Source organism: Salvelinus sp. IW2-2015, linkage group LG23 (genome assembly GCF_002910315.2).
Source record: "Salvelinus sp. IW2-2015 linkage group LG23, ASM291031v2, whole genome shotgun sequence".
Lineage (NCBI taxonomy): Eukaryota > Metazoa > Chordata > Actinopteri > Salmoniformes > Salmonidae > Salvelinus > Salvelinus sp. IW2-2015.
The window spans coordinates 44,024,765-44,037,697 of record NC_036863.1 but is presented as its reverse complement, the minus strand read 5'-3'; the positions used below and the strand labels follow the sequence as shown (position 1 = coordinate 44,037,697).

The 12,933-nt window shown below is 42.0% G+C and overlaps 1 protein-coding gene across 1 annotated transcript; it reads left to right on the top strand.

The window, feature by feature from the left end:
- Positions 1–10,286: 10,286 nt before the first annotated feature.
- gabarapa (GABA(A) receptor-associated protein a) lies at positions 10,287–11,740 on the top strand. The gene is made up of 4 exons (XM_023968804.2): positions 10,287–10,525; positions 10,943–11,021; positions 11,103–11,221; positions 11,445–11,740. Exons 1-4 carry the CDS (start codon positions 10,436–10,438, stop codon positions 11,523–11,525), a joined length of 369 nt encoding a protein of 122 aa, XP_023824572.1. The 5' UTR covers positions 10,287–10,435; the 3' UTR covers positions 11,526–11,740.
- The last annotated feature ends 1,193 nt before the right edge of the window (positions 11,741–12,933 follow it).

The following is a 12,933-nucleotide window of genomic DNA, read 5'->3' as shown; positions in this document are numbered from 1 at the left end:
ATTTTCTTTTTTTTAGATAAATTATGAAATNCCTGAATGGAAACTCTTGCCTTTACAGTCCTTGGATTCTGGGAGTTCATGTCGAGTGTTTGTGTAAATCTGTGAGAGTCGACTTGCATTAGTTACATTTTCTTTTTTTTAGATAAATTATGAAATCTTTTTAACTATTGACTATGGAAATACTGATGATATGATACTGTAAAGAAACCAGTCATTTCTTATTTCCCATCCCATCTTTATTATAGTTTATGCCCCTAGAACTCAACTCTCTCTCCACTACTATACCCAGTCTATCATTCTTTTTCAACATGTCTGTTAATCTTTTCCGTTTATCAGCTACCTTCTCAGGTAAGGGTACTTTTAATAGTTTGGTTCTGGAGTTAAAGTTAAGATTTAAGGAACAACTAATAGATAACTGATCAACAAGCTTAAATAGAACTGAATATTTACTCAGTGGTTAGGGATGGACTGGGTCGGGCCAGGTTGGCAATATCTTTCAATTATTGGGATGTGTGGATTTTTACTGAGGGGTCAACAGGGTGGTTAAGTAATGAGTTATTTTCTCCCTTTGTTGAGAATATTTTTTTACTCTTAAATAATTTGTTCTATTCAGAGATTTACAGAAATAGCTGAAAATTACTTGAATGTTTAGTTGATAGAGAAGATTTTTACCGTACTTCTCCATCCACAGAGCAAAGATGGGTTTTCTTTTTGATTATAAAACAAGCATTCCATTCATGGGCACTTTTTCTTCCTTGAGCCTGATTTACACCCATTCACTTTCGACCATGTACACATGATCACATTTCCTTCAATGTAACCCCAACATCCCAGCCCATTGAACAATGTACGCGAAGGCCTTGGTTGGGTTTCTGTGTCACTCAAAATCAAATCAGTGTTTCCAATAAAATGCTAGGCATCATACTTTTTTTTACTGACTTTTAGATCATGATCGTCTCATGTAGATTATTCTATTCTATATCTATTCTATTTTGTGAGCTTAACTTGCTGCATTCCATGGTGAATCTCAAACTAAATTCAGAGCAATCTTTTATTTAATGGAGAGTATTTTTTTGTAAGTGACTACTGGTACAATAATACAGGTCCCTGGACCAAAGGTTCTCTGGTCTAACAGGGACGGTTGTCACTAGTTAACACAAAGTCAGAATTATGGTTAAAACCTGCAATTTATCTTAACATTTTATTTTGAAACAAACCTTAACCACACTGCAAACCTTATACCTGACCTTTTAAATTAACACCAAAAAGCTAATTTGTTAGCCAAATTTTTACTTTGCTTGTGGAATCTGACTTATCTAGTGGAAACCCTGGTGCATGAGGTTTACGTTGCAGTGTAACCTTCCTCGGTTGGTTTTGGGTTTATATCTAGGGTGAAGATGGGAATCGGAAATGTGGTGTCCTGGCTATGCTCTTCAAGAGGTGATTGGTATTAAAACCAACCAATGGTTTTAGCGGCGCTGGGGTTGTTCTTGCCCCTCAGCAGTCAAATTGAATGCTCTGCACTGTATTGTGACGTTTTATTGATATCAATAAGGTGACGACATACCCATAAAACATAGCGGTCAAACAGGAAAATGGTTCTAATTGTTTTTCCACCAATTTTCCCATAGGGAATTTTAGAAACACTTAAAATAAAGTCTGTTTCGTGTGACAACCATGTAAATCTCTCTCGGACAAGGTGACTTATCAATATATATTTGGCTCTATTTACTCCAATTTGAAAATGCTAGTTCGCATCAACGTAGACATCATGCTTCACTACAAATCCCTGCAAGCTACTGCATGTCATCTCAAGCTGACACCTTTGCTAACAGGTATTGTGTACATTTAAAATTTACACAAGACCGTTCACAGAATGGTCAAATTTTAAAGACATTTAGACAATTTATTCGTTACTAAATTTAGCTAACATAGTTAATCCAGAGATTCTTACCTTTGCCTCGGTTCGGCAGTCTCGTTCAGATCACTTTTTGCAAGATGTCGCCGACAGGTAGGGGAGCTCTGCTTCTAGCTCTTTAGCAACTTTGTAGTATTTTGTTTTTGTGTGTCATTTCTTACTTTATTAGCCCAGGACATTTTTTGTGTTACTACATACAGCCGTAAATGACTTTTTGATATCAGAGCGGCGGTAACTCACCAGCATTATGACTGGGAATACAACTTTTGAATTGGATCCTTTGTTCGTACCCCCCAGGGCAATTGAATTAATTCCAGAGGCTGATTCAAAACACTTCCGGCAGAGAAGCGGTATTCGGAGTGGACTTCTAGTCTGACTCAGGAGGCGCGCACACCATCCACCGCTTCCGAGTATATTACTCGCTAATGTTCAGTCTCTGGATAATCAAGTAGACGAGCTCAGGGCGAGAATCTCCTTCCAGAGAAACATCAGGGATTGTAACATACTCTTTCACGGAAACATGGTTTCTCGGGATATACTGTCTTTGTCCATACAGCCATCTGGGTTATCAGTATATTGCGCAGACAGGAATAAAGTACTCTCCGTGAAGAAGAAAGGCGGGGGTATGTTTCATGATTACCCACTCATGGTGTGATTGTGATAACATACTCAAGTCCTTTTGTTCACCCAACCTAGAATACCTCACAATCAAATGCCGACCGTATTGTCTGCCAAGAGAATTTGCTTCGGTTATAGTCACAGCCGTGTATATTCTCCCTCAAGCCGATACCACGATGGCCCTCAGAACTTCACTGGACTTTTATGCAAACTGGAAACCACATCCTGAGGCCGCATTTATTGTATCTGGGGATTTTAACAAAGAAAATTTGAGGAAAACGCTACCGAAGTTCTACCAACACATTGACTGTAGCACTTGCTCTGAGAACAAATTATACCACTGCTACTCAGCTTTTCGAAATGCCTACAAGGCCCTGCCCGGCCCTCCCTTAGGCAAATCTGATCACGACTCCATTTTGCTCCTCCCTTCCTATAGGCTGAAACTCAAACAGGAAGTACCCGTGCTAAGGTCTATTCAAAGCTGGTTTGACCAATCGGAATCCACGCTTCAAGATTGTTTTGTTCACACGGACTGGGATATGTTCCAGGTAGCCTCTGAGAATAACATCGAATACATGAATACGGTGACTGAGTTTATCAGGAAGTGTAAGGGATGTTGTACCCATTGTGACTTAAAACCTACCCTGACCAGAAACCGTGGATAGATGTCAGCATTCGTGCGAACCACTCCATTTAACTGTGGCAAGGTGACTGGGAATATGGCTGATGACAAACAGTGTAGTTCTTCCCTCCGTAAGGCAATCAAACAAGCAAAACGTCAGTACAGACACAAAGTGGAGTCGCAATTCAACGGCTCAGACACGAGACATATGGACTACAAAGGGAAAACCAGCCAAGTTGCAGACACCGTCTTGCTTCTGGACAAGCTAAAGACCTTCGCCCGCTTTGAGGATAATACAGTGCCACCGACGCGGCCCGCTACCTAGAACTGTGGGCTCGCCTTCTCGGTGGCCGACATGAGTAAGACATTTAAGCGTGTTAAGCCTTGCAAGGCTGACGGTATCCCTAGCCGCATCCTCAGAGCATGCGCAGACCAGCTGGCAGGAGTGTGTAAGGACATATTCAATCTCTCCCTATCCCAGTCTGCTGTCCTCACTTGCTTCAGGATGTCCACCATTGTTCCTGTTCCCAAGAAAGCTAACTGAACTAATTGACTATCGCCCCGTAGCACTCACTTCTGTCATTATGAAGTGCTTTGAGAGGCTACTTCAGGATCATATCACCTCTACCTTACCTGACACCCTAGACCCACTTCAACTTGCTTACCGCCCCAATAGATCCACAGACGATGCCATCGCACTGCCCTATCCCATCTGGACGAGGAATGCTGTTAATTGACTGTAGCTCAGCCTTCAACGCCATAGTACCCTCCAAGATCAAAACTACATTTTGGGGCCCTGGGTCTGAACCCCGCCCTGTGCAACTGGGGCCTGGACATCCTGACGGGCCGCCCCCGAAAGTGAAGGTAGGAAACAACACCTTCGCTAATCCTCAACACGGGCCCCACAAGGGTGGGTGCTCAGCCCCCTCCTGTACTCCCTGTTCACCAATGACTGCGTGGCCATGCACGCCTCCRACTCAATCATCAAGTTTGCAGACACTACATTGGTAGGCTTGATGACCAACAATGACAAGACGGCCTACAGGGAGGAGGTGAGGGCCCTCGGAGTGTGGTGTCAGGAAAATAACCTCACATTCAACGTCTACAAAACAAAGGAGATGATCGTGGACTTCAGGGAACAGCAGAGGGAGCACCCCCCTATCCACATCGACGGGACAGTAGTGGAGAAGGTGGAAAGTTTTTATTATTTTTTATTCCTCAGCGTACACGTCACTGACAAACTGAAATGGTCCACCCACACAGACAGCATGGTGAAGAAGGCGCAATAGCGCCTTGGGTGGAAATTTGGCTTGTCACCAAAAACACTCACAAACCTTTACAGATGCACAATCGAGAGCATCCTGTTGGGCTGTATCACCGTCTGGTATGGCAACTGCACCGCCCACACCCGCAGGTCTCTCCAGAGGGTGTGCGGTCTGCACAACGTATCACCGGGGGCAAACTACCTGCGCTCCAGGACTCCAACAGCACCCGATGGGCACCTACAGCACTCGATGTCCTTGATGATCTTTTTGGCCTTCCTGTGACATCAACCACCCGAGCCATGACCTGTTCACCCCGCTATCATCCAGAAGGCGAGGTCAGTAGAGGTGCATCAAAGCTGCGACCGAAATAAGCTATTTTTCAGTCTACCTCAAGGCCATTAGACTGTTAAATAGCTATCACTTGGCTGCTTCCACCCGGTTACGTAACCCTGCACCATATACATAGACTTGAAATCACTGGCCACTTTAAAAATGGAACACTAGTCACTAATAATGTTTACATATTTTTACTTTACTTATCGCATGTGTATATACTGTATTCTATTCTACCGTATTTTAGTCTATGCCACTCCGACATTGCTCATCCTAAAATGTATATATTCCATTTTACTTTTAGATTGTGAACTGTTAGATATTACTGCACTGTTGGAGCTAGAAACACAAGCATTTCGCAACACCCGCAATAACATTTGCTAAGCATGTATGTGACAAATAAAAATGTATTTGTAATTCTTTGATAGCCACATAAGCAGCTAATTAGCGTTTCATTTTGGGGGAGTAAATACAGTCAAACATATTGATAAGTCACCTTGTCCTAGAGAGATTGACACTTATATGTCATGCCAGGGTAAGACTACATTGGAAACAGCCCTTATATTAAGTGTTCCTAAAATCCTCTATGGGAGAAAAACTATTGGAACCATTACGTTGTTTGACTGCTAGGTTTGATGGGTATTATGACTCATACTGTGATACTCTTGCCGAGTTCAAAACAACTACTGTAGGAACAAAAAAATGTCAAATCATGACGTCTGTGATCTTCATGTCAGAAATTTGGTGCTCAAAGATGCCGGATTACCGACTTGGAATTCCAAGTTGGACGACCTTTCAAAAGACTTTTCCAGTCGGGCTCGTTCACCGTTGTCTTGAACGCACTAAAGTCGGAGCAGCCTAGGCACCAATCGCCTGTACATTTGCACATAATTCTTTTTAGGGGGTTTTAATTGTTATTTTAATCAGCTCTTATGTTTTTGATAACAACAGGGTTGAAAGTAAGGCGGTCCGATATGGGGACCTGGTAAACTAAATAGTGGGGGTAAGCTGTACCAGTAAAATGTAATTTTCACATCATACCCCCAAAAACTATAGACTATTACACCATTATTTAACATTACTGCATGTAAGCCGCATGAAAAATGTGCGAATTGACCGGAAACAGGGCTGTATATGCTCCCAATTCTGTTGTGGTTTGAGGAGAACACTTACATTTTGTCAAGGCGGAGACCGAGGCGCGGGTGGACAACAGTGGATGCATCAATTCAGGCTACATGTGTAGGCCTAATGACAATCGCAGAATTTCATTACAATACACGTATGTGCTTTGTAACTGTCTCTTTCATTCATCAAATTGCAGGTGCACAGTGCACTGTCGGGATTTGGATGCTCTAATTATTTTTTGGAGTGAACCAATGTGCGCTGCTAGCCTCCAGGAGCTCCTTTTACGTGATTGTTTGACAATCGGATGTCTTTATGCCACGTTGAAAGGCATTGGCGGCTTGTCCATAAGGCTAGCGGAAGCTACGCTTTCCCTAAAGTAAACTGAATGAAATTGCCAAAACTACAGGCCTAGCCTGATTAGACCAACACAAAAACATCCTGTGGCGTTTTGCATTAGCATCAAATAGCCCCCGCGATATGCAACTTTTCAGGGAAAAGTGTCCCAAAACTTAATCGTAGATTTATCGGTGGTGACAGTGTTGTGGGCAGCTGGGAGGAGGTACTCTTGTTCTCCATGGACTTTAGTGTCCCAAGATGCACTAATTACAAAAAGTTTTTGTGACACAGAGTCTGAGAAAAGAGTACCTCCTCCCAGTTGCCCACTGCACTGTCACCACCGATAAATCTATGATAATCGAGAATTTCAATAAGCATTTTTCTACGGCTGGCCATGCTTTCCACCTGGCTACCCCTACCCCAGTCAACAGCTCTGCACCCCTGCAGCAACTTGCCCAAGCCCCCCCCCCCCCCCCCCCCCCTGCTTCTCCTTCACCCAAATCCAGACAGCTGATGTTCTGAAAGAGCGGCAAAATCTGGATCCCTGCAAATCAGCTGGGCTAGACAATCTGGACCCTCTCTTTCTAAAATTGTCAGCCGAAATTGTTGCAACCCTATTACTAGCCTGTTCAACCTCTTTCGTATTGTCTGAGATCCCAAAGATTGGAGCTCCCACGGTCATCCCGCTCTTCAAAGGAGGAGACACTCCCAACTGTTATGGACCTATATCCATCCTGCCCTGCTTTCTAAAATCTTCAAAAGCCAAGTTAACAAACAGATCACTGACCATTTCAAATCCACCACGTACCTTCTCTATGCACTCTGGTTTCCGAGCTGGTCATGGGTGCACCTCAGCCACGCTCAAGTCCTAAACGATATAACCGCATCGATAGAACAGTACTGTGCAGCCGTATTCATCGACCTGGCCAAGGCTTTCGACTCTGTCAATCAGCCATTCTTATCGGCAGACTCATAGCCTTGGTTTCTTAAATGACTGCCTCACCTGGTTTACCAACTACTTCTCAGAATTCAGTGTGTCAAATCGGAGGGCCTGTTGTCCGGACCTCTGGCCCGTCTCATGGGGGTGCCACAGGGTTCAATTCTCAGGCCGACTTTTTTCTCTGTATATATCAATGATGTCCGCTCTTGCTGCTGGTGATTCTCTGATCACCTCTACGCAGACGACGCCATTCTGTATACATCTGGCCCTTCTTTGGACACTTAACACACTCCAACAAGCTTCAATGCCATAACAACTCTCCTTCAGTGGCCTCCAACTGCTTTTAAATGCTAGTAAAACTAAATGCATGCTCTTCAACCGATTGCTGCCCGCCCCCCGCCCGACTAGCATCACTACCTGGACGGTTCTGACTTAGAATATGTGGACAACTACAAATACCTAGGTGTCTGGTTAGACTATAAACTCTCCTTCCAGACTCACATTAAAAATCTTCAATCCAAAATTAAATCTAGAATTAGCTTCCTATTTTGCAACAAAGCCTCCTTCACCTCATGCTGCCAAACATACCCTCATAGAACTGGCTATCCTACCGATCCTTGACTTTGGCGATGTCATTTAAAAAATAGCTTCCATCACCCAGCAAACTGGATGTAATCGATCAGTGCCATCCGTTTTGTCACAAGTCCCATATACTACCCACCACTGCGACCTGTATGCTCTCATTGGCTGGCCCTCACTACATATTCATCGGCAAACCCACTGGCTCCAGGTCATTAAGTCTGTGCTAGGTAAAGCCCCGCCTTGCCTCAGCTCACTGGTCACACAGCAACAACCACCCGTAGCACAGGCTCCAGCAGGTATATTCACTGGTCATCCCAAAGCCAACACTTCTTTGGCCGCCTTTCTTCCAGTTCTCTGCTGCCATGACTGGAACGAATTGCAAAAATCACTGAAGCTGGAGACTCATATCTCCCTCATAACTTTAAGCATCAGCTGTCAGAGCAGCTTACCGATCACTGTACTGGATCTGTAAATAGCACACCCAACTACCTCATCCCCATATTGTTATTTATCTTGCTCTTTTTCACCCCAGTATCTCTACTTGCACATCATCTGCACATCTATCACTCCAGTGTTATGCTAAATTGTAATTATTTCACCTCTATGGCCTATTTATTGCCTACCTACCTCCCTACTCTTCTACATTTGCACACACTGTACATAGATTTTTTTCTATTGTGTTATTGACTACGTTCGTTTTATGTAACTGTTTTTGTCGCATTGTTTTGCTTTATCTTGGCCAGGTCGCATGTTAATGATAGAACTTGTTCTCAACTGGCATACCTGGTTAAATAAAGGTTTAATAAAATAATCTTACTCCTGTATATACAGAAATTTTACAAAATAATTCAAAATAGGCTACTACACAGAAAGCATTATTTGGCCACAGAGGATCATTGGCTTTTTACTCACCGATGATATGGCCGATGTTCTCCGCGGGTGCCAATAAAATAGTTGAGCGGACAGTAGCCTAAATTGAGAATTTTGATAAGTAAATGGTAGATTGGAGTCTCTTAATTGCGATCTATTTACAGCAATATCCATTTGTTTCCCAAACAGTTTTTCCGCGATTGTATTTTTAAATATTATGATATGCCTGGCTGGGTTTCTGCTTTTCACTGACAGTCGCAATTTAACAATCAATATTTGGCGTTTCGCGCGCACTGCCCAAATTGCGACCCTTCCGAATGTAGGCCATACGATTTGGTGAGTGTTCACGGTCTTTATCATTGGGTCAGTACCACCGTTTGTTTTTGGACAAATTCCTCCTCCAGGTTAGATGGACGTCATTGTATTTGTATATCCCCTTTTGTAGGTCAATTATATGGATCAGACAACCGTTTGTATTGATCTGTATTGATTCATCCACCTCTGGCCTGCTCGCCTCCCTACCTCTGAGGAAGTACAGTTCCGCTCAGCCCAGTCAAAACTGGTCGCTTTCTCTGGCACCCCAATGGTGGAACAAACTCCTCCACGACGCCGGTCAGCGGAGTCAATCACCACCTTCCGGAGACACCTGAAACCCCACCTCTTTAAGGAATACCTAGGATAGGATAAAGTAATCCTTCTAACCCCCCCCCCCCCCCCTTAAAAGAGTTAGATGCACTATTGTAAAGTGGTTGTTCCACTGGATATAAGGTGAATGCACCAATTTGTAAGTCGCTCTGGATAAGAGCGTCTGCTAAATGACTTAAATGTAAATCTGTTTGTCAGTGTCAGCAGAGTAGGCTACCCTGTAATTTTTGGAGTATTCAAAAATTGCGTGGGCGCACTTGGGTGTCCCGTACCGGTAAGTAATTAAATCTACTGTCACCCCTGGATAACGTTGAGTTTTAATTGCGTGTATCGGTCGTTTTAAACCACGGGTTTGCAGATTGACTCACTTTTTGGCTTGGCTAGCTAGCTTTTGTTTAAATTTTTTTATCTGGACAGAGTACCATATTTTTTTGTTTAACCTGGCTGACAGTTCCTGATATTTTGACGAATCGCCTGAAGCGTGAGATGAATGGGAGATAGAGGAATACAACAGTGCTGAGGCAGAGGGCTCATAGAGAGGATGACGCTACTATTCTGAATTGTGTGATGAGGTTTTTTTTGTCCCCCAGAGCTGCTGATACAGATTGGAAGAGGAGAAGTCCAGTTGCTGTAAGACTCGGCCTGGTTCCCAGATTTGCCCTCTACAAAATCACCTGCAGACCCATTACCATAGTCTACCATCCTCGGAAAATACAGTTTTAAAATATTTTGCCTTTTGCTGCTTTCATGTGCTAGTCGGAACAAGGAAACTAGGACATTTCCGACTGGCTAACTGGTTGTAGTTATACACGTGCCGCGTTCAACGAATCAGCATGTCGGACATTTCCGAGTTTCCTTGTTCCGAGTAGCATATGATATATTGTTTGTTTTGCGTTTGAAGTGCTTTTAGATTATATGAAAAGCGCTTAATAAATGTAATACATTCTTTTTCCTAGTTCCCAGTTTTTCTGAACGCGGCATTAATCCCATGTTTAACCTAGGTTTAGATACGTCATTGTTCTATCCCTCGTCATAACGTTCAACGTCACGAAATTAGCATTGACAACAAGGCTATCAGATTTTATAGAATTGCATAATTTTGCTGCCATACAAAGGGCAGGCATAGGCTAGCTTGAACTGTCATCCAAATTTAGAGTTTGGAGGAAAATTAAACCGTGACAATGAAATTCCTGTATAAAGAAGAGCACCCATTTGAGAAGAGAAGATCGGAGGGGGAAAAGATCAGGAAGAAGTACCCAGATAGAGTGCCGGTGAGTTGCTGCTGAGTTGCTGCTAACTAACTAGCCAATGCTTGCGAAATGCTAACCGCTTAGCTTGTCGGCTGTAAACCCACACAATAACAAAGAGGAACTTCAGGACATTGACAGTGTTAGTACTAGCTACAACCTTAACATATATGGTTACATCTTTGGAAAAAGTTTTCAAATTAATTGGTCACAGATTGTTTTTGATTGAACGTTTTACACTGCCGTTCTAGCCAGCTAGCTAATGTTACATTCCTAGGTAGCTAACTAACGTTAGCTGTTAGCTATTTTGCTAAATTGACATCTTTTTGACACAATATCAATATATATATATTTTTTAACATGTTGCTTTGAGAATCGGTAATAATTTCATAAATTAATTTTTAGTYATCTGACTGCCTGGGGATTTTATTTAATTTGCAGGTGATAGTGGAGAAAGCCCCCAAAGCCAGAATTGGTGATTTGGACAAGAAGAAATATCTTGTACCYTCTGATCTTACAGGTGAGATACAGGACATGTATCGAATTGTGTTGTCTATTTCCACATTTTGATCTGAATTAACGTATTTTCTTATTTCTTAAGTGGGACAGTTCTACTTCCTGATACGGAAGAGGATTCACCTGCGGGCAGAGGACGCCCTTTTCTTTTTTGTCAACAATGTAATTCCTCCCACCTCAGCCACCATGGGACTACTTTACCAGGTACTGAGCCTATTTATCAAGGCAGGGCTTAATTTTTTATTTTTTATTCCCTCTTATACATTATGCATGGTGCTGTGGTATTTCCTCCTGATTTAATCAGGAATTCCTGCCTTTCTGACATCCTACATCTGGTCTATCCTACTTATCCTGAAATGTTCCTTGATTTTCTATGTTGTCTCAAACACATTCCTGATTAACCGAATGTTGAATCTCTGGGTAATAGGAACACCACGAAGAGGACTTCTTTCTTTACATTGCCTACAGTGATGAGAGTGTCTACGGAGACAGCCAAACGAAAGTCTAGCTAACCACCTTTCAGCACATCTGCAGTCTGATTGACTCTGCATCGTCACAAAGATAAATAAAAGCAATTTAGTTGCCATCAGATTAGTCTTTTAATGCACTTTCAAACCCTCTTGCCCCTTTTTAAAGCTAAAATCCTTAATTGAAACAATAACAAAGCGACCATCCCACCTCTGTTTTGGTAAAAAGTGGCGGGATGGACCTGTAGAAATGTAACCACTCAAATTCATAGACCGAGCTATTGATGCAAGGACTGACCATGCATGATATCAAAATTATAGTTTTAACAATATTTTGAGGCTATACAGTTTTTTTTACRTTTACCAACATTGGAGTWAAACAAGCTTCTATTTTGGGTTCGACAGTTGAACTAAGCTCATGAGGCATTTMTAAGTTATATTTTTCAAGAATCAATGTGTATATATAATGTATTTATTATTCCCAAAACTGATGTTACAACTAAGTATTCTAGTATTCATTGACTACCAAATCTACATCTGTGTTCTCCTGTCATAGTTATCCACAGCACAGTTTTATGTCTGTTCGTTTCACCTTCCAAATGGCTTAGGGATAGTTTCCTGGACACAATTCAATCCTTGTCCAGGACTAAAAACACATTTTCCATAGATATTCTCCATTGAACATGTGTTTTAGTCTAGGAATAGGCTTAGTCTGTCTGAGAAACAGGCCCTTAATCTACCGATTACTCTGTCGCTAGCAATCTTTTTTAGTTTACTTGAAAGATTAGATTTTAGACCTATACACATTTATGTATGCATTGACATTGCACCCAAACATTTCAGTGGACTGTTTTGGTGATGTATCTTACTGTAGCTGCATAGACCAATGAAGGATATTTCGGTGATATGAAGGATATGTTAGCCTGAAAGCCAGACCTGTTTCTTTCTCTCCCTGTGTGACCACCTCCCTCAGATGACCACTCAAGCCATTAACTTTCTAATGATTGTCCATCTTATGATGTTGTGATTTTTCTAAATTGCATGCATTTTTGTTTAGCTTTAAAGCCCATTGAGATTCTTTATGTAATGAATAGTGCTATAAAAGTTGAATAAATTATTATTTATCTGTCCAGGAAACTGGCACTATATGTTTGTTTGCTCAATCTTTGGTCTAGTTGTTCTGTTTTAATAATTTTTACCATGCAGCTGTGAACAGTAAACAATGACGCAAATGAAATGWTCACGTCTAAATAGTTATTGATTGCTTATGATAWATCTGTAGTTTTTTTTWAATTATGAGAGAAGACAGTTGTAGCCTATCAAAGGGTAGCAGGCAATGATGTATATAAACCCTGGATTGCTGATGCTATGTATTGGCCATTAAGAGACCAAAAAGCTATTGGCACACMCAGGTAGGAGCATGTATGAATTAAGTTAAGAATGTTTTCC